General features: G+C 39.9%; 1 protein-coding gene across 2 annotated transcripts; it reads right to left on the minus strand.

Annotated features, from left to right (window-relative positions):
- Positions 1 to 290: 290 nt before the first annotated feature.
- On the minus strand, positions 291 to 21,729 carry LOC132821007 (toll-like receptor 7). 2 transcript variants are annotated; one of them, XM_060833475.1, is made up of 4 exons: positions 21,635 to 21,729; positions 12,343 to 12,505; positions 3,456 to 4,697; positions 291 to 2,627 (listed from the first exon to the last, which is right to left on the minus strand). In XM_060833475.1, exons 2-4 carry the CDS (start codon positions 12,343 to 12,345, stop codon positions 1,572 to 1,574), a joined length of 2,301 nt encoding a protein of 766 aa, XP_060689458.1. In that variant the 5' UTR covers positions 12,346 to 12,505; positions 21,635 to 21,729; the 3' UTR covers positions 291 to 1,571. The 2 variants fall into 2 exon arrangements, with proteins under 2 accessions (XP_060689458.1, XP_060689457.1); XM_060833474.1 differs by having other exon boundaries at positions 291 to 4,697.
- Between the last annotated feature and the right edge of the window lie 492 nt (positions 21,730 to 22,221).

Genomic DNA, 22,221 nt, shown 5'->3' on the forward strand with positions numbered 1-22,221 from the left:
AGACCACCAGCAGGCACTGCTTACATAAAAGTCATGCTGGTTATTAACTTGAAAATTAGGACCTGACCAGGTTTGCTGGCTTAATATTAAATTCAAATGAAACTTTGGATATCTTTAAAAAAGGCAAAAATAGTTTATTGTGGCACCATACAGTAAACAAAGGAGCACAGCAGACTTACTGTAAAAAATAAAACAGAACACTTCTTCCCTCAAACAAAAGAATGTAAATATTTTCAGAAATAGCGTGTTCTTAACTATTTTAAATTGACAATGTGTTATGAATATAATTTTGCCTTGTCTTACAGAATAATAGGCAAAGTTTTAAAGTATTGAATGACTATTATAGTATATTGTTAATTATATAGTTTCCTCTGTTGATAACTAGTGAAGAGTGAGAACATGGGTCAGAGTTCCATTGCAAAGAAGTGACAAAGGACATGAGAGGAGAAAGCATGAAGGACAGCAAGAAGTGGGTCAAAAGAACCTAGATTCAAGATCACATAATTAGGAACTTAAATTTTATTGACTGACAGGAACAGAAATGGGCAACCTGCTTCCCTTAAATTGAAATGTGGAAGAGGGAGCTGCAAATGGTGCCCAACAGAAAATCCTATAAATTGGTATTCAGTCTATGGTAGATGCTGGGGAGATTGATGGAGTAAATTATAGCTGCTTTGGAATCTCTATAAAATCTCTTTAGTTTTGTTGACATTAAACTTCTGCTAAGTATGGCTCATCCAGAATCTTATGCAGGATAGTTGTTGGACAAACAAGTATTATTGTTGGAGAGAGTAAATTTAAATAACAAGCATCTCTAACATGCATGTGGAAATTGACTCCATGTTTTAAGAGATTGAATGTAAATGGTGAAGAGGGTAACAAGGATGTTACAACCGAAAATGCAGCCAGGAGAGAAGTAATTCCAATGACACAACAGATGTGAAGGAACCAGGAGAGAAACTGAGGCAAGTTGAAGAAGGTGGAATTGATGATGTTGTGGCATTAATTTAGAGAGAAGGGGAATAATGCAGGTGAGCAATATTTGGTAATGTGAGATTGTGATTTGATGATGTGTTTTGAAGGACATTTAAATCAAAAGTGTGGAGTTGCTGATGTTACAGGCATGGGAGAAGTGTAGTGTCCAAGTGAGGAAATTGAAGGATTAACTGGTACTCTTAAAGGACAATATATATTTTATGATGATGGGTGGGTGAGGGTGGAAATGTATAATATGCACGTTGTGAATGATCAGATGGAGAAGTGGTTTGATCAGTTCACTTAGAAGAGGAACGTTTAATATTACGCACACTGAAACAAATTCCTGAACACCTCACAGCAAAAGTAGTAGCAGGAGGAAAACATTTGACAGCGTATTATCAAAAAGGGAGACGAGAATTTTAGACTTCTTCTTTGTCTTCAGTTTACCGTAGTTCCATAAAAGAAATTAAGCTTAAGTGATCAAGCCATACTTGAGAATGAATGGCCAAGCAAGTACATTGGAGTTTGTAGCCCATGTGATCACATATCGGGCATCATGCAGTGTAAAAAAAGATAAGATGGCTTAAATGGAGTCAAGTGAATTCTGCAATTGTATTGTATCTTGACTTATTGTTTGCTGTTATCGCATTTCTTAAGCATTGCCAGAAAAAGTCTTCAGAATTAGGATTTTTAGGCCAATGTAACACAGAGCTGCGACATAACCTCTTCCTTAATTTCAGATATTTTGAGTTTATTAAAACAGGTTCCAGCAGGATCAACACGATCACATCTTCATTTTTATCCATTAGTCTTTGGTGAGCCATGTAAAAGGCTGTTTTGAAAGTTCCAGTCTTGACATACTTCCTTGTGAGCAAGAACACGGTCTTTTTGCTTTTGTGAATGCTTTGAGAAAGATTCTCGACAACAGGCATTCCTAATTCCCAATCTCTCTCTTCCAAACAGAGGCAAAATTGCCTTTCACCTTTATCTTCCAAATGAACCAATAATTCATTGACAACCCAATCTGTCACAGCCAGATCTGAAGTGTCATAAGCAATGAATGCATCATAGGAGCAGCTCTGTACTTTAAGAGTGCGATACTGATACTGGTTCAGCTTAGAAGTGCATAAGTTGTACAAGTACCATACATCCCAATAAAACAAATGATGGGTCAATGCCATAAACAATGTGCAAAAAATGATGATGGCAGAAGCCAAACTTAGTGAAGCTGCAAGATCATTCATTGCGCATGTGTGCTGATCAAGGAGAATAATGCTTTGTCCTCGATGACTTTCAGGAGATTCACAGGTAACATCAGTGGCCAACTGAGGAATGTCCAGATCGCATGTATTAATCCAAGCAATAAATGGCACAAGTTCACAAATGCAATAAAATGGATTCCCTTTTAAAACCAGAACTTCCAAGAAAAGTTGTTCACTTGTTGGAAAAACTGTCTGCTGCAATATTTTAATTTCGTTATAACTTAAATCAAGATACTTTACTCTGTTTGCTGATGTAAAGAAACTTATGGGAAGTTGAATGATTTTATTATCTTTCAGCAACAGTTTTTGGAGGGACTTGGTGCAATTATACAGCCTATCAGGGACAATGGTTAAGTAATTGTGGCTCAGATCTAAAGTCAGCAAGTTCTTCGATAAGTGAAGTTCATCCCAATTAAACATTTTTAGTTTGTTATGGCTCAAAGACAAGTATGATAATTTACGTGGTAAATTTTCATAGATTTCAGATGGGATGTGCTCAAGTTGATTGTAAGATAAATCAAGATAGGTCAAATTTGTTAGATTTTTAAATAAGTTTATATATCTACAATCCTCCTTCTTCCACAAAATATCCAACCGATTTCCATGGAATTTCAAAACTTCCAAAGAGGCACTGTTTAATCCTTTCTCTGTTAAGGTGAAGATACCATTGTTGCTTAAATTTAACACTTTCAAATATTTAAGGTTTTCAATAAATCCCATTTTATGTGTCACACCCTCAACGATAAAATAGTGCGGGTTGTGACTTAAGTCCAACACTTCCAGTTGCCACAGTTCTTTAAAAGCATTATCATAAGCTGGATCAAGTCGATTATAAGAAAGATCTAAATATTTCAAATTTGGCAAGGAAGCAAACTCAGTCCCATTTAAAGCTTGCCCAATTGCATTTGCTGACAAATTCAGGCACCTTATTTTCTCAAAGCCTTTAAACTGCTTTGGGCTAATGAAGAAAATATTATTCAAACTCAAATCCAATGTCATCCCATACGAATGACAAGCCCACTGCATCTTTGGTCCCAGGATATTGTTATCATCATCATTAAGGGATTCATATCCAAGATGGGTATATCCTGGCAGTAAATTTGGCTTGTTTAAACTCGACTCTACAAATGGGAGAGGTTTATCTTTATATGTAGAATCATGTAGAAGATTTCTGTTGACTGATGGAGGTGATATTCTATTTTCTGAAAGATCTACTATCTTTAGTGATGTAGATTTTTGGATGATTGTCAAGTTTGCCTGCTTAATGAAATTTGTTCCAAGGTTGAGAACAGTAAGATTGTTAAGAACGTACAATGGTTTCAGATCCTGGGATTCGAGTTGTTTGAAAACATAACCTTTAATAATTAATTCTCTCAAAGCAACTAATTTGGAAAAGTTTCTTGAGAGATTTATGTTTTTGAGATATCGAGTTATTTTATAGTTGAATGACAAGTCTAGTTCTTCTAGCCTGGGTAGGTAGTTTAAAAAGTCTCCAGTAGCAATTTCATCAATCAAAAAATTCATTTGAAGATGTAAAACCTTCAAGTTTGTACAATTCTGAAACCAGTCACTTTGTATTTTATGGAGGCTGTTGCTGGAAAGAATTAATGTCTGTAACTTTGAAAGCCTTTGAAAAGCGTAGAGATGGATGTGCATGGAGCTATCTCCAGGGCAGGGTTCACATGGGAATGGAGCATTAAAACATCTGGGACAGTTTTGAGATAAGTCAAGGTATTCCAGATCAATCAGATGTTCAAAATCATCATGGTTTATAATTTGAATCTTGTTTTTATGGAGATATAATGAACTTAATGTTTCTGGCAGTTTTCGAGGAACCGAGGTTAAATTATTTGAGCCAAGCGATAGAGTTTTCAGTTTGTTGCCACTTGAAAATGCCCCATCACCTATATGATTGGACACATTGCACGGATTGTGATAGTAACAGTTTTGTGACAAGTGAAGTGTTTCTATGTTTGACAGATCGGGTAGGTCCTCTTTTGTTACATTGAGAATCTTACTGCCATTGAGGCTGAGTAGTTGTAAACTAAGTGAGAGTTTCTTAGGGATTTTATCGAGGTGGTTTTGATCCAGGTATAACTCTTGTAGATTTCTCAGGGAGGAGAAGCTGTCATTTGCAATAACCATGCTCTTCCCAGGTGAAAGGTTCCAACTCAAATCTAATTTGGTTAGGTTTTGTAAGTTGGAGAAATGGTGACTGGAAATGTATGAAATCTGATTATCTGCCAGATTTAGACTTGTTGTATTTGCAGGAATATTTGCTGGTATATTTTGAAGCCGGTTGCTTCTGCAGTCTACTTGAATAGAGGAGCCGTTATTCCCTATACTCACATCACATGGGAGGCTTCTGGGAATCCATCTGGGTGTGAGCGGTACAACAATTTTGAGTAGAAAGAGGAAGCACAGTAAAATTAGTGCTGAAGCTGATGTTGCTTTGACCTAAGGAAAATTAAAATAAATCAAAACAGGAAGTTGGTGTTATTAATCATTTTCTGTGTACAAATATAATACTTTTCTGTTAAAATTTCTGCTCATGATTCATAAAGTTGTCACACATAGAACATAGACATGGCTGAATTTTAGAAAAATTGGCTAAATGTTACTTTCTGGGTGGTTCTGTTCATGAGCCCTAATATGTTTTCTCATGCAGTTAAGTATATACCATTGCCTCTATTACACACTCCCCCCGCCCGGCCACTTCTGCTATCATGCACTCGCCAACACCGGACGTAATTGCCATTACTGGAATCTCCAGTGATTTCTGGGGCTGACACCATGTTTAAATCTCTGTGGTGCACTTGGTCAATTACAGCCTGAAACTGCCCGTCACATTGTATATAGTGGGAGGGGAATGAATATGAAGAGCTTTTGAGGGTGCATAGGTGGCACAGGGATACTTCATTGCAAACATAAGCTCCCATTCGTAAATGTACTGTCATTTTATATCGTCACCTCTTTGGCTGACAGTCATTATAACTGCAATAACAACCAAGTTCCACAGACTATCCATCCTTCGTGCTGTGTTAGAACTCTATCTAAGGCTGTGGTAGCTGCAAATGTGTTGCTGGTCAAAGCTCAGCAGGCCAGGCAGCATCTCAGGAATAGAGAATTCGACGTTTCGAGCATAAGCCCTTCATCAGGAAGGGCTTATGCTCGAAACGTCGAATTCTCTATTCCTGAGATGCTGCCTGGCCTGCTGTGCTTTGACCAGCAACACATTTGCAGCTGTGATCTCCAGCATCTGCAGACCTCATTTTTTACTCCAAGGCTGTGATAGTCTTTCTTTGTCACACAGTGTGGCATAACATCTTCTCACTGTTCAGTGTAGGAACATCACATGCTGGAAAGACTTCAAATGTTTGAAAATGTTAGCTTTTTTTGAACAACAGCAAAAACAAAAAGAATTTTGACAAAACAGCAAGAAAGGCTGTATTTGCTCTGAAAATAAACAGAGATTATTTGTCTTTTGAAAATATCCTGGTCACCAGAAATCTTTAGCATGTTACTGGTCATTACAGATTGAAAATAGTCATGTCTGAAGCTGAAGTATTCACAGGCAATCGTCAAAGGGGCATTTGCCTTTTGTCACACTCCTTCACATTTATTGTCTCGTCTGCACCCCATTATGCTGCTTCCAATATCTACAACTGACTTCCTCAACATGCTCATTACAATAATGGTAAAAATGCCGGAACTGCTGTACTTTTCCAGCACCACACTAATCTAGACTCATTACAGTAATGGACCTGATAGCACACGCCTCAACCTTCTTGGATGGGTACCTCCAACTGATCAATGGTCGGGCCCCTTACTAGTCTCCATGCAGTTCCCCATCTGACCTTCAGCAAATCCCTGTACTGTTTGTGCTGGGCCTGTAGGACGGAAGGTGGTCCAGTCCCTGGACAGCAGAACTCTTGACCCGAACCATCCCAAGCAGCCGGTTGACCGTGTCTAAGCCCCTGAGTTGACATAGGACATAGCTGATTAAGGCAGGACCACCAACTGACAACAGTCCTCCTTGACCTAACTGAAAACTACCCCTTAGACCATGAGAAGTGGCTGTTAGTTGAACATTTGATGTGTATGTTGGGTACACTGCTGGCACATGGTGCAGGTGTGAGATTGACATTGCACAGTAACATATCAACTCCTTTGACTGATCATTGCTGACATCCATGACAAGCAGCCTAACCTTGTGCCTGCACTGAACTGCAGGACAATGCAGAAATATTTCGCAACATTAAGTTCTGAATGAGGTAGCAAAGCACAAAAAGGCAAAACAGAGATGATATCAGCATCTGAGTAGGCACAAAATGAATGGGAACTAAGAGAGCAAATGAGGAGCCTTGAGATGCACAACTCCAAGAGCTGAGTGGTTGTTCCTGCATGCAGAGTGCCCTGGCCTCAGCTTTGGAATGAAAGGTGTCAGTAGCCATCAAAACGTAGAAGTGATAGAGAGGGTCTAGGGGATTGAAGTCAAGATGGATCCATTTTCGCTTCTCCTGGGTTTGCTGAATTTATCTCCCTTAGATGTACATAGGAGAAAGCTTTTAAGCATCCTCACTTTTATGTGCAAGGAAGAACGTTCTGATGTGTAGGGTGTCTGAGAACCCTCCGGGGTGGCATAATTTAATTATGAAATACATGACTTGATTGAGTTTTTTTTGAAGAAGTAACAAAGAGGATTGATGAGGGCAGAGCGGTAGATGTGATCTATATGGACTTCAGTAAGGCATTTGACAAGGTTCCCCATGGGAGATTGATTAACAAGGTTAGATCTCATGGAATACAGGGAGAACTAGACATTTGGATATAGAGCTGGCTCAAAGGTGGTGGTGGTGGAGGGTTGTTTTTCAGACTGGAGACCTGTGACCAGTGGAGTGTCACAAGCATCAGTACTGGGTCCTCTACTTATTGTTATTTACATAAATGATTTGGATGCGAACATAAGAGGTACAGTTAGTAAGTTTGCAGATGACATCAAAATTGGAGGTGTAGTGGAAAGTGAAGAGGGTTACATCAGATTACAACAGGATCTCGTTCAGATGGGTCAATGGGTCGAGAAGTGGCAGATAGAATTTAATTTAGATAAATGTGAGGTGCTGCATTTTGAGAAAGCAAATCTTAGCAGGACTTATACACTTAATGGTAAGGTCCTAGAGAGTGTTGCGGAGCAATGAGACCTTGGAGTGCAGGTTCATAGCTCCTTGAAAGTGGAGTCACAGGTAGATAGGATAGTGAAGAAGGCATTTGGTATGCTTTCCTTTATTGGTCAGAGTATTGAGTACAGGAGTTGGGAGGTTATGTTGCAGCAGTACAGGACATTGGTTCGGCTACTGTTGGAATATTGCATGCAATTCTGGTTTCCTTCCTATCGGAAAGATGTTGTGAAACTTGAAAGAATTCAGAAAAGATTTACAAGGATGTTGCCAGGGTTGGAGGATCTGAGCTATACGGAGAGGCTGAACAGGCTGGATTTGTTTTCCCTGGAGCGTCGGAGGCTGAGGGGTGACCTTATAGAGGTTTATAAAATTATGAAGGTCATGGATAGGATAAATAGACAAAGTCCTTTCCCTGGGGTTGGGGAGTCCAGAACTAGAGGGCATAGGTTTAGGGTGAGAGGGGAAAGATATAAAAGAGACCTAAGGGGCAACTTTTTCATACAGAGGGTGGTATGCGAATGGAATGAGCTGCCAGAGGATGTGGTGGAGGCTGGTACAATTGCAATATTTAAGAGGCATTTGGATGGGTATATGAATAGGAAAGGTTTGGAGGGATATGGGCCGGTACTGGCAAGTGGGACTAGATTGAGTTGGGATATCTAGTTGGCATGGACGGGTTGGACCGAAGGGTCTGTTTCCATACTGTACACCTCTATGGCTTGATAAATATGGTGCACCAGAAAATGGACAATTTTTATAAGACATGGCAGCCATTTTTGAATTATTTGAAAGCAGATCTGTCCACCATTTTAATTAGAGCTTTTGTCTAGACATGGTGGTTTGGCTTAATAAGCCTAATGTCCTAATAGGAAGAATTTCAAGCAAACGTGGGTTTAAAAATTGATGCTCTTGAAGGTTGAGAGCTGAGGTCTTGTTACGCTGAGCAGTGTTATTTATTTACTTGTTTATTTATTGATGTGGAATGAGTGTAGTTGAGAGTTTTTTTTTGTGGAGTAGTATAGTAGTTAGTTTATTGTTTATTGTTGTTGTTTATGTTGTGATAAAGTTATATTTTCATATTTTTGTTACTTTATAATTTTGTAAAGAAGAATTTTTTTCAATAAAAGTATTTTTTAAAAAAATGCTCAAGTGAAGTGGATAACTAAACTAAATGAGTTAGAGATGTGCCCTGGTGATGTGCTCAATATGGTGCATATCCAATGCCAACTTCCATGGACTGGGCATGTAGGCAATCTCTGCCAAAGGAGATATTGGGAAGTTTTGGCTGAGATGGAGGCCTTGAGGAACAAATGATAAGTTGGAACCTTCAGGTACCCACTCTGACTTTCATGTTTAGAACCACCTCAGTCTGGGGTTTCTCTCAATCATGTGGGAGAGAAGGAAAGTGCATCTAAATGAGAAGAGATTGGGTACTCACAAGTGGAGTTCTCAACTCACCATTCAAAACGGACACACTTTTGACCACATCATTTCAGAGCTGGGGAAATTCAACTTAAAGACTCTAATAAAAGGAAATACCAGGCTTCAGAAAACTCTGTGTGCTGATTCTATATATATTTAGAATTACATTATGATCTCTTAGTCCCTTTAATCCCTGTTAACCCTTTACTCCAGAAGATGTGGAAGTAGTTATTTATTTATATATACATAAACTATTTCTACATATTTTAGAGTAAAGGGTTAACAGGGGTTAAAGGGTCTTGGAGATCATAATGTAATTCTGATCTAAGATTTTACAAATAAGAGTGAGCTGCAGAGCTTTTCTTATTCACTTGTAGGACAGGGGCATTGTTGGCTGGCCAACATTTATTGCATGTCCCAAGTTGATGTTGAGAAGGTGGTGGTTAAGCACATTCTTGCATCGCTGCAGTCCGCGAGCTGTGCTTAGACTCACATTGCCCTGATAATGGGAATTCCAGGATTTTGACTCAGCAACCGTGAATAGTGGGTGGCTTGGAGAGGAATTTGTAGGTGGTGGTGTTCCCATGTATCTGCTGCCCTTGACTTTCTGGATAGAAGTGGCCATGGGTTTGTTGTCCAAGGAAATTTGGTAGATTTCTGCCATGCATCTTGTAAATTGCACACATTGCAGCTGCTGACCATTAGTGCTGGAGGGAGTGAATGCTTGTGGATGTGGTGATAGTCATGTGAGCTGCTTTATCCTGGATGGTGTCAAGCATCTTGAATGGTGTTGGAGCTGCACCCATCCAGGCAAGTAGGGAGTATTCCATTACATTCCTGACTTGTGCCTTGTAGATGGTGGATAGTTTTGGGCAAATCAGGAAGTGACTTAATCACTGCAGTATCCCTAGCTTCTGATCTGCTGTTGTAGCCACTTAGGTTTTGTAGTGAACCTAGTTCAGTTTATGGTCAATGGTAACCCTAGGATGTTGGATAGTGGACAATTCAGTGATGGTAACACCATTGAATGTCGAGGGACAGACATTAGATCATCTCTTATTGGTGATGGCTATAACCTGCTATTTGAATGACGTGAATGTTACTTGTCACTTGTCAGCCTAAGTTTGGATAATGTTCAGATCTTGTTGCATTTGAACATGGACTGCTCCACTTTCCGAATCATCTGATAGAGGAGTCACTCTGAGCTAGTGCAGGTCCATGACTGTGCATATGATTTGTCTTTAAATAAAAGGTTGTTAATATTTATATAGATGGCTGCAGAGTCACCTAAGAGGCAATCAGACTCCCTGATATTCCAATCCAAAGAGGAAATACAAATGTGCACCATTTTACATATAATTATATATTTCAAAATTATTTATTTGTAACTAAATTATTGCATCATGTACATACATAGAAACTAATACACCTATATATTTAAAAATCATTATTTCATCATTGAATATAGGCAGGAACACACAGCAGTGAAACATTTTTCAATGACGTCATATTAAAAGTTTCCATTACATTGCCTACCAGAATTTCCCAAATTTATTTTGCAAATAACAGTAAAATATTTCGCAAGGGTCACAAACTGCTGTTGACTAGTTACCCTAAAGTAATATTCAAGAGAGGATAAATGCTGAGCGTCATGTTTTGTCCGTTGATGAAATCATAAATTACTCCTGAATTTTTCATATAATAAGCTCAGAGGCAATAATTTGAAGTCAGCGATCTGGTTAAAATTGGCAAATTGAAATCTATATTCACAGGATATTATAGCATACCTCCCAGGGTGTTAGGTGGCTACTGAGATATTGAATATCTTCCAAAATTCCTTAGATTCTGGAATGATTGCAAGATTGAAAATGTTGCAACTATTTAAGAAAGGAGCAAGGGAACATCTAAAATCAAACAAAGGACATGATAGATGGACAGTTAAATAGTAATGATTAGGCTGAGCAGAGTCAGCATGGATTTGTGAATGGAAAATCATGTTTGGCAAACATGCTAAATTATTGAGATTGCTACTAAAAAAAATTGATAAAGGGGAGAATCAATGGATGAAATATATTCGGATTTTCAGAAGGCTATTGGTAAGATTCCTCCATAGGAGGTTGTTTAGCAATATTAAATCACTTGGCATGGATTGATGGGCCACTCTCCCAATGACAGGTTGTGACCAATGGGATATCACAGGGATCAGGACTTGGGCCCCATCCAGTTATTCACAATATATTTTAAAGATTTGGATGTTGCAACCAAATCAAACATTTTCACAATTGACATAAAGCAAAGGAGGAATTTGTGTTGCAAGGAATATAAAATATTTTCAGGATGATTTGGACATACTTTAGTGATTGGGCAAGAGCAAGGCAGACTGAATATAATGCAAAAAAACATGAGGTTATCCACTTTGGTAGGAAGTTCGGATTTAAGAATATTTCTAAAATGATGAATGGGTTATAAAGTTAGAAAAGGTAAATATGCAATGGGACCCTTGTCAATAAGTCACTGAATGCAAACAAGCAAATGCGCAAGTTACCAGGAAGGCTTCTGGAATTTTAATCACAAGAAGATTTAAGTACAGGAGGAGTGACATATTGCTAGAATTGTACAGGAGCTTGATAATACTGAACTAAGAGCAGTGTATGCAGGTTTGGTCTCCTTATTTCAGGAAAGATGTTATTGCATTAGAGGGAATCTAATGAAGGTTCACCAGACTTGCTCACAGAGGGCATGGCTGTTCTACGAAGAGATTTGGCAAATTGGCAAATTTAGAGTTTTGAAGAATAAGATGTTATCTCATTGAAACCTACAAACTATTTCAAGAGATAGACAGAGTAGTGCAGTAAGAGTAAAATGTTATCATTTTTCTTGAACCCTCATATAAGAGGCATATAGGGTTAGGACCACTGTCTAAGTTGGAATAAAACATAGACTAGTTGTATTGAACAGATGTTTCTGTGGTAAAATTCAATGTTGTTTCTATGAGGCACTGTACAGCTATTTGATTTTCTGATCTCCATTTCTTAAGAGATGCTTAGCAATCATATAGAGACAATGTTTAATAGGGATTTCACTGATTTTGTTGCTGTCATTGCATTTGCTGGGATGCTGATTCATATGTATGTGGTGGTGTGAGGATCAAATATGAGATGTTGCTATCTCTCACCATGATCCTCAACTATTCTCTCCTTCATCTTTAGATCACAGGCAGGGACAGGCTGACTTTGTAGATGCTGAAGTAACAAGAGTCTGTAGTTGGGTGTTATCAAACTCTAGTTCTCAGTTGTCAAGGGTCGCCTTAATCTCCAGCACTTTTCATGCACAGATTGGAGGGCAATCACATGCTTCAGCCATGAGGGTGGAGGGGGTGGTGGAGGAAAAGGGCAAAGAGTTAAAAATGAATGATAGAAAGAAAGATTTTGAGTAATCCTTACCACTTATGGGAGTATTGCACAAGCTCACGCTAAAAATGAAAAATCCAAATGACTCACCATTTTCTCTTCGAGTTTGAGATATTGAAATATCCCCGTGGAAAGTTAAAGTAATTTCTCTTCGAGAAAGTCGCAGATCTGATTTGTGTGTAAAAATCTCGTAAGTGCTGACTATTCATCAACCTGCAGATTCCACCAATGTACTGGGTGAAGTATGCTTCGCCTAAATGGAATATAAATGACAGCAGATTAAAAATTAGTGTTCTTGTTGTATCTCACAAAGGTGTACTGAATGAAATAAATTTGTGAGTGACAGATTCACACCACTCCTGAACCTCTGGTGGAGAAAACAGAAAATACTGAAAGCTGTAGCTGGTCACGTCACAGTAAGATGTATATTTTGTGGCATGTAGGGACATAGAAACAGTAGCAAAAGATTCAGTCTGCTCCAGCATTGAATCACACTTGGAATTAATCAGCACATTAACTCCATCAGTCTGTCTTTGAAACATACGGTGGGATTTTCCCATATTTTAGTCAAAGTGTTTTATTGAGTGTGAGCCCTCCCTGGCCTGGAGCTAGTTCTGTCAATCAATTTTCCACTTCTCACTTTATTAAATATGCAACAGCGTTTGGGTACTTGGCAAATCACATGGCCAGCAAGGTGGAAGAATTTGCCACTGCAAAAATAACTCCATAGAGGCTGATATCCTGTCACCAAGTTATCCTTTATTTATACATACATAGTACTAGGCATGGATCCAGTTTCCTCAGAGCCAGTTATCAGAGTGAACAGGATGCCTGACACGCCTGTTCATATCTGTCAGTGAGGACTCCCTGATTGGACCAGATTAACAGCTCCAATCAGATAACTCATATTCCATGAGATCCACTTGGCTGAACTTGTTACATTCACTCCACATGCCTCTGCCACTAAGTTTAAAGATCAGCTGCAAATCATTTCACATGTTACAAGGCAGGATCCACCTCTCACACTGTGGCATTCAAGCCTCATTGTTGAAGATGTGGCCCTGCAAAATGTTGTGGACAAAGCCCAGTCCATCACACAAGCCAACCTTCAACCCATTGATTCCATCTATGCTTCTCCCTGCCTCAGAAACACAGCCAACATCATCAAAGACACCTCCCAACCTCTTCCATCAGGCAGAAGATATAAAAGTTTAAACACACATACCAACGGGTTCAAGAACAATTCCTTCCCTGCTGTTATTAGACTTCAGACTGAAACTCTCAAGTTTCAAATCTCATGTTGATCTTGCTTTTATTGCACATTCTTTGCAGCTGTAACTTTGAATTGCTCACTCTGTTCTATCATCCTATGATCTTTGTATGGTATGTTCTGCCTGTACCGCATACAAAACAAAACTTTTCACTGTACCTAGGCACATGTGATAGTATTATATCAAGCCAAATCAAAAAAGATAAGCTCACTCCCCACTTTGTTGGTTAGGGCCTAGTGAATGTTTGAAATGGTGGAGAGGTGGTCAATCATTTTACTTGCCTCAGTAGGTTTCACAAGCAGACTAAGCACTTTGGACTTAAATTGTACCACAGGGCAGTGCTGTGTCCCAAGTTAAAAAAACAATCAAGGTGTGCAGGAAGAAGATCAACCATCCTTTACCACAAAGTAACTGCCAGCATTTTCACTCTGCTACCTCAGACCACCATTGAATCTAACTTTGTTCCCGCATATTTTTCTCACCCAGATTCTTGAACTATAGCTCTCACTATTGCGTGCATCATGTCCACTCAATGCTCTCACCCAAACTACTCACATCTTCTGTCCACTGCATCACGGGATATCTCACCACCCCTCTTGCTCCTGCATCACAGTTAACTTGTTTCATCCACTTCCATTGGACTCAATGTGTCCTCTTTGTCTCATTGTAGGAAGGATCAACTCACCCCAGAAATTATGTCTCCACAGCACCTCAACTGACCTACCTGTAACCACTGGATTGATCGCACTTGACCTTCAGGATTGTCTGTAGCTGAAACCCCAGACTGCGAGAAGGCAGCTCTTACAACTCTGGTAGAACCAAGCATCTGATTGACCATCACTAACCGCTGGGACAGGAATCAGACCAACTCTTTGACTGACTGTGGCAGTACCCCTCTTGAGCACAATCCTCTTCACTTCTCTAAGGACTGCTTCCTTTTGACTTTCACGCATTGCCATTTTCTTGGTGCACATGCAATACGTTGTCACATAAACTGTTGGCATGTGCTATAGGTGTAATGTTGATGTGGCTTGGTGTGGCACCTGATCAGTCTACCCTGATCAGTTTTCCCCACCATCACGAGCTGCTCACCTCTCCCTACGCAATCTACAGAGGCTGGCAGCCTGTAACTCAGCACTGAAACCAGTGAGTGTATTCTAAGAAAGCAATTTGAAGTACCAGGAAAGTGGCAGTCTCAATGTAAGTGCAAATCAAAATGAAGTGAGTAGCCATAAGATGCATCCTGATGACATGCATATATGTCGCTGTGCACAAAATGACATGCCAAGAACATGTAAGTAATAGGTGCCCCTAGAGCTGCAAAATAAGGTGGTGAAAGGTGAAGAGGTTGAATCAGATCTACAACAGTTATTTGGTGTAGTCAGCAGGATCTCATCTTACATCCCCAGGACTGGCGCTGCACTCTGGTGAAAATGCACTCCACTGTTAGGGAGGAGAGCATTTATTGAACTGCCATGGACAAGATTAAAAAAATATGAAGGAGGACAATGGCATTTACTCAATAATAAGAAAAATTACTCAAGTATGTCCAGTAAAGAAAGAACAGGAAAAATCCAATTCAGGCAGTTATCAACCATTAGTATGTCAGTAAAGTAGTGGAAGGTATCATCAACAAGGCTATCAAGCAGCACTTGCTTAACAATAATCTGCTCACTAACACTCAGATTGTGCAGTTCCACCAGGGTCATTCAATGTCTGAACTCAATAATGCCCTGGTGGAACTGTACAAACTGAATGTTAGTGAGCAGATTATTGCTGAGCAAGTACTGCTTGACAGCCTTGTTGATACCTTCCTCTACTTTACTGACATACTAATGGATGATAATGGATGGAAGAGTTGAACTCCAGAAGTGGATGAGAATGACTGCCCTTGATACTAAGCCCACATTTGACCATGTGTGGCATCAGGGTTCCCCAGCAGAACTAGAGACAATGGAAATCAGGGGAAAACAATCTGCTGGTTGAAGTCATACCAAGCTCAAGGATGGCAGTTATTAGAATTTAGTCATCTCAACTCTAGGACACCTCTTCAAGAGTATCTCATTGTCCAACCATCTTCAGGTGCTTCATCAACAACCTTCACTCCATCATGAAGTCATAAGTGGAGACGTTCATTGATGACAATATGACATTCACCATCATTCATGAGTCCTCACATACTGAAGTAGTCCACATCCAAATGCAAAAAGATCTGGACAATATCCAGGCTTGGGCAGACCCCTGGCAAATAACATTCATGCCATGCAAGTGCCAGGCAATGACCATCTCCAACAAGAAGGAATCTAACCATCACCCCTTGATAGCTCAATGGCATTAACATAATTGGATCCACCATTATCAATATCCTGGGGTCACAGTTGACCAGAAACTAAACTGTGCTAGCCATATAAATACTGTGACTGCAAGAGCAGGTCAGAGGCTAAGAATCCTGTAGTTGGTAACTCAGAAAGGAAGATTCAGTTTAGACAAACAGACTAATGAGGATGTAAATTCATAGCTTTGATTCAAAATAAAGACCAAATGTCTGAAATCCTGTTCAACCATTTGTTTCGAAGTAGACTCCTCAATTTCCTTAAACACTGTGCACTGTGAATCTTTTTCATAGTTTTATTGTGGTAGGTGTGTGCAAAAAAAAAGATTCAATGACACCTGTTAAAGAAAAGTTGTGGAATTTCCCTGAGTGTTTTCACCAATAATTATCACTGAGGTTTCATCAGCAGTCTGTTTGTGCGTTGCATTTTGCACCAGTTGTCAGCCATGTGTCCTACACTATAACAGTGATTACACTTTAGAAGGATTTCATTAGCAGTAATTAAGGAATTTGAGATGTCCGAAACCTGTGAAAATGACAAATCTTTCATTCTTAAGGCTGTTTAGATACAAAAGCTGGATAACAATATTCAAAATCATTAAAAAGGCTCCCAAAAAAGCTTCAAAATGAAGATTCCTCCAATGAATGCTCAGGTTTGCTGTTAATTGTGCACGTGATGTTGTTGTGGGAGGAGGAGACAACTGGAGAATTTAACAGCATTTCTTTATAAAGAAGGAATCTACTGGTGAGAAAAAAAGCTGCTGGCCTCAGCTTGCCCACAAACCGCAGTCAGAGGGTTCCCATTTGCAGTCTTGCTTAAAAATACCATAAATTACAGTGCAGCGAGAAGCATGGAAAGCAATCTTTACTTTTTATTATTATTTTGACTTGATTTAACATGAAATAAGGCAAGGCAGGTGACTGAGGTGTGTGTGGGGGAGCACTTTGGGGCCAGCAAACATAATTCTATTCATTTTAAAATAGTGACAGAAAAGGATAGACCAGATCTAAAAGTTGAAGTTCTAAATTGGAGAAAGACTAATTTTGACGGTATTAGGCAAGAACTATAACCCAATCTAGTCCCACCTGCCAGCACCCAGCCCATATCCCTCCAAACCCTTCCTATTCATATACCCATCCAAATGCCTCTTAAATGTTGAAATTGTACCAGCCTCCACCACTTCCCCTCTCACCCTCTAGTTCTGGACTCCCCAACCCCAGGGAAAAGACTTTGTCTATTTACTCTATCCATGCCCCTCATAATTTTGTAAACCTCTGTAAGGTCACCCCTCAACCTCTGATGGTCAAGGGAAAACCTCCCAGCCCATTCAGCCTCTCCCTTTAGCTCAAATCCTCCAATCCTGGCAACATCCTTGTAAATATTTTCTGAACCCTTTCAAGTTGCACAACATCTTTCCGATAGGAAGGAGACCAGAATTGTATGCAATATTCCAACAGTGGCCTAACCAATATCCTGTACAGCTGCAACATGACCTCCCAACTCCTGCGCTCAATTCTCTGACCAATAAAATAAAGCATTCCAAACGCCTTCTTCACTATCCTATCTACCTGCGACTTCACTTTCAAGGAGCTATGAATCTGCACTCCAAGGTATCTTTGTTCAGCAACACTTTCTAGGACCTTACCATTAAGTGCATAAGTCCTGCTAAGATTTGCTTTCCCAAAATGCAGCACCTCGCATTTATCTGAATTAAACTCCATCTGCCACTTCTCAGCCCATTGGTCCAATGGTCCAGATCCTGTTGTAATCTGAGGTAACCCTCTTCACTGTCAACTACACCTCCAATTTTGGTGTCATCTGCAAACTTACTAACTGTATCTCTTATGTTCGCATCCAAATCATTTATGTAAATGACAAAAAGTAGAGGACCCAGCACCGATCCTTGTGGCACTCCACTGATCACAGGCCTCCAGTCTGAAAAACAACCCTCCACCACCACCCTCTGTCTTCTACCTTTGAGCCAGTTCTGTATCCAAATGGCTAGTTCTCCCTGTATTCCATGAGATCTAACCTTACTAACCAGTCTCCTGTGGAGAACCTTGTCCTACACCTTACCGAAGTCCAGATAGGTCAAATCTACCACTCTGCCCTCATCAATCCTCTTGTTACTTCCTCAAAAAACTCAATCATTTGTGAGACATGATTTCCCACGCATAAAACCATGTTGACTATCCTGAATCAGTCTTTGCCTTTCCAAATACATGTATGTCCTGTCCCTCAGGATTCCCTCCAGCCACTTGCTCACCACCGAAGTCAGGCTCACTGGTCTATTGCACTTTGCTGCCAGTCTTCCAGCCAGCAAAAACAGTTTTTTTTCCCCACTTATTATTTCACAATTCCTCATTTACAGTCATAGTGTAATAAAGATGTACAGAACGGATACAGGTCCTTCAGTCCATCTCGTCCATGCCAACCAGATACCCTAAATTAAGTTAGTCCCATTTGCCAGATTTTGTAAATTAAGTTAGTCCCATTTGCCAGCACTTGATGCCTTTTAAATGTTGTAATTGTACTGGTCTCCACCACTTCCTCTGACAGCTCATTCCATACACGCACCACCCTCTGTGTGAAAAAGTTGTCCCTTAGGTCCTTTTCAAATCTTTTCCTTTTCACCCTAAACCTATGCCCTCTAGCTTCCTGGTGTGCTGTGCCATTCATTGTTGGGTTGTTGTCTTTTAGTTTCTGACATACACTGGATTGACAGAAGATAGACCACATTAATTTCCTTGATGAGGCCTTTCCTCCAACCCAGGGAAAAGACCTTGTTTATTCACTCTATCCACGCCCCTCAAGATTTTATAAACCTGTGTAAGATCCCCCCTCAGCCTCCGATGCATCAGGGCAAACAGCCCCAGCCTATTCAGCCTTTTCAGTTAGCTCAAACCCTCCAAACCTGTCGTGTTTCAACGCATCTATTAACCTCGTAACAGAGAGGGTGGGAGGTCAGAAATTTTGGAATGTCTTTCGCCCATCCCCCAAATTCAGTACAGGTTAACTGCCCAGCGTCGAAGTGATGACTTTTGAGGAGTGTCAGCCATTGCAGTTCCTGAGGATGCACCGCAGAAAGAGGCCGAACTGGTAAATAGTGCAAATTCTGGCCTTCCCCAGCATAGTAGCCCATAGATAAGTGACAGGGTTTGTAGTGATTTTAACGAGGTCAAACAGGTGGATCTCTTAGAATGTGACTTCCCTGGTTGGGGCTGTTAATCTGATCTAATCAGGGGTCCTGGCTGACAGATATAAACAGGGGTGCTAGACGTTCTGTTCATTCTGAGAGCTGGCTCTGAGAGAGCTGCATCAGTATCAAGGAATCCACATGTAAATAAAGGGTGACTTGGTGATGGGATACCGGCTTCTGTGGAAGTATTTCAGTGGTGATGAGAGAAAAGTACCCTCATGCAGAAATTCACTTGCAACAGTCGCCTTTGAGTTCAGATAAGCATTTCTGGCATCATGCCATTATTTGGGAGGCTTGACTCCTTCAATCCTGCCTTCGAAGGCTAGGCACAGTATGTGAAAAAAATACATTATTTTTATTTGGGCAAATAACTTTGGGGCAGATGAAAAACAATGAATAATTCTCCTGACAGTGTGTTCACATGACATTGTAAATTGCACATTAGCAATCAGTTACAGTTTACCTTGATATGATAGACATTGTTACAGACGTGTTGAGGAGGATCAGTTTACCTTTAATAGGGATAGACATAAGACTAGCTGCACCCCTTTGCTGCCAGTACAATGTTCTCAGCTCACTGCTAAGTTTTCAGGCAACCACTAGCATACTTCTTCTTTACCATTATGCAGCTGTCAGTGTGATGAGGTGAACGGTAAGTGACTCAGGTTATTGAGGTGTTTGCGCCAAATTGGTGCGCAACCGACTTCCATTTTGTGTGCACCAAAGTGGGAGAATTTGTGTTGTCTTCCTTTTACTTCTATGCTGGTTGAGACAATAAAATAAATTTCTTATCACATTATTGAAATCTCTTCCACCTTGCATATTTCCAGAGTAATCTTTGTTCCTTAAGTGACGAACTTTTACAAGTTTTAAGCTGGGGGCACGCTGGTTCAGTGGTTAGCACTACTGCCTGCAGCACCCATGACCCAGATTTAATTCTACACTTGGGTAACTCTGTGTGGAATTCTCCCATGTCTACATGGGTTTTCTCCAGGTGCTTTGGATTCCTCCCACAGTCCTAAGATGTGCAGGTTAGGCGGATTGGCCATGCTAAATTGCCCATAATGTTTAGTTGGATTATGTGGGGATAGGGTGGGGAGGGTGGGTTTGGGTAGGATGCTCTTCAGAGAGTTGGTGTGGACTTAATGGGCCAAATGGCCTGATTCCATGCCGTGGATATTTTACCACTAACTCTTGAGCCTTTTGTTCATTTTCTGTTACCATTGAGAATAAAACTAAGCCATTTCAGTGATTGAAAGTCTTTACCTGTTGGGGCAGATATTACACCATTTTTAATCATTGTTCATTAAAAGGAATAATGACATTTTCAAGCTGTTTCAACATAAATGTATTTGACAGGAAGCTATCTTATTAATTCTATCTTTAAAATTGCAACGTTAGCTTTTTGGTCATTGAATTTGTTCCAAGATAAAATGAAGTATGCTGTCATCACATGATGTAGTTCCACTTCCCTCATAGAAAATAATGTTTAAAAGAAAGAGCAGCTTCTTGTTATTTTCAAAGAAATTACATACCTCTTTACAATTAACCTTTCAGAATCTTGAGGCAATTGCATGTGCAATTATCCATACGCATAGGTTATTGATTGTACAATGATCGATATTAATTATTTTTATTAGGCTTTTCAATTAACAAAGCAAGGTGAGTCAACTTCCTTTTAACTGGCCACTTATGTTCTGCGTTTCCCACTTTCCTAATGTGCTTTAGTAAAAACAGAAAAGTGCTCCCAGAAATTAATAAGAGTCAATTTCAAAAAGTTGCTGTTGTCCTTATTTTCCTATCATTTCTTAGGTAATGCAGACATTACTAACATTTGAAACAGGAAAAGTCCTTTACTTTGGGTGGCACAGTAGCTCAATGGTTAGCACTGCTGCCTCATAGCTCCAGGGACCCAGGTATGATTCCAGTCTCAGGTCACTGTCAGTGTGGAGTTTGCACATTCTCCGCGTGCCTGCGTGGGTTTACTCCAGGTGCTCTGGTTTCCACCCACAATCCAAAGATGAGCAGGTCTGGTGAATTGGCCATGCTAAATTGCCATAGTGTTCAGGGATATGTAGGTTAAGTGCATTAGTCAGGGGAAATGTGATAGGGCAGGGGAATGGGTCTGGGTGATTTACTCTTCAGAGGGTAGGTGTGGACTTGTTGGGCCAAATGGCCTGTTTCCACACTGTAGGGATTCCACGATTCTTTGCCACAATGTCCACAATAAATTGTCTCTATATCATAGTGTCACATAACATTTGTCTGTGTAACTAACTGGATTATCATAAGCTGAAAAATGTGTTGTTGGAAAAGCGCAGCAGGTCAGGCAGCATCCAAGGAGCAGGAGAATCAATGTTTCGGGCATGAGCCCTTCTTCAGGATTATCATGAGGATGACAACACAATGATTTTATATCAGCTTTTTAACCAGATGCAAGTCTGTAACCATTGACAGACAAGTAAGTGATTGTACTCACTACAGCCCAAATTGTTGCCAGTTAAAATACATATCAAAATATATATTATTATAATGTTTACTCATATAAATGATTGAAGAAAAGGAAATATTTCACTCACCAGTACAGATTAAGCCTTAAAGTCTTCCAAAGTGTCATTCAGGAGCAGTATCTTTAGCAGATGGCTGTTCGTATAGAATTGGAGAAGTGCTCACTCAGTCATAGAGGAACAACGCAAACTGTTCAGCTCATTGCATTCTCGAAGGGCAATGCTTCATCTGTGACCACAGTGTTCCCATTTTACTAATGAGGCAAATTATTGTGAAATATTTGGTATACCTAAAATTAGCTAAATAAAAAACCGCAGGCATCACGTTGAGTGAGCCAAGCAGTGCTATAAGATTAACTTTAACAATTGCTGAAAGTAAGTAATAAACATTTATGGGATGCATCAAAAGAGCTCAAATTTGGGCCAAGGTATTCCAGCTACAACCGTAGTATCTACCTATGTGGAAAATCACCATGGTACATTCTATCAAAAAACTCGAAGCAAGATTCTGCCAATTTTTGCATTATCGGTGCACTTTCAATCAGTAGTGATTTTGTCAGATTAACTCAGCTCCACACTCTGTTACAGCTTGATCCAATATCCTCTGTCAATTCAGATCCAAGCCAGGCAGTTGGATAGAAAACAAGTTTAGATTTGCT

This window comes from Hemiscyllium ocellatum, chromosome 12 (assembly GCF_020745735.1).
Source record: "Hemiscyllium ocellatum isolate sHemOce1 chromosome 12, sHemOce1.pat.X.cur, whole genome shotgun sequence".
NCBI lineage: Eukaryota > Metazoa > Chordata > Chondrichthyes > Orectolobiformes > Hemiscylliidae > Hemiscyllium > Hemiscyllium ocellatum.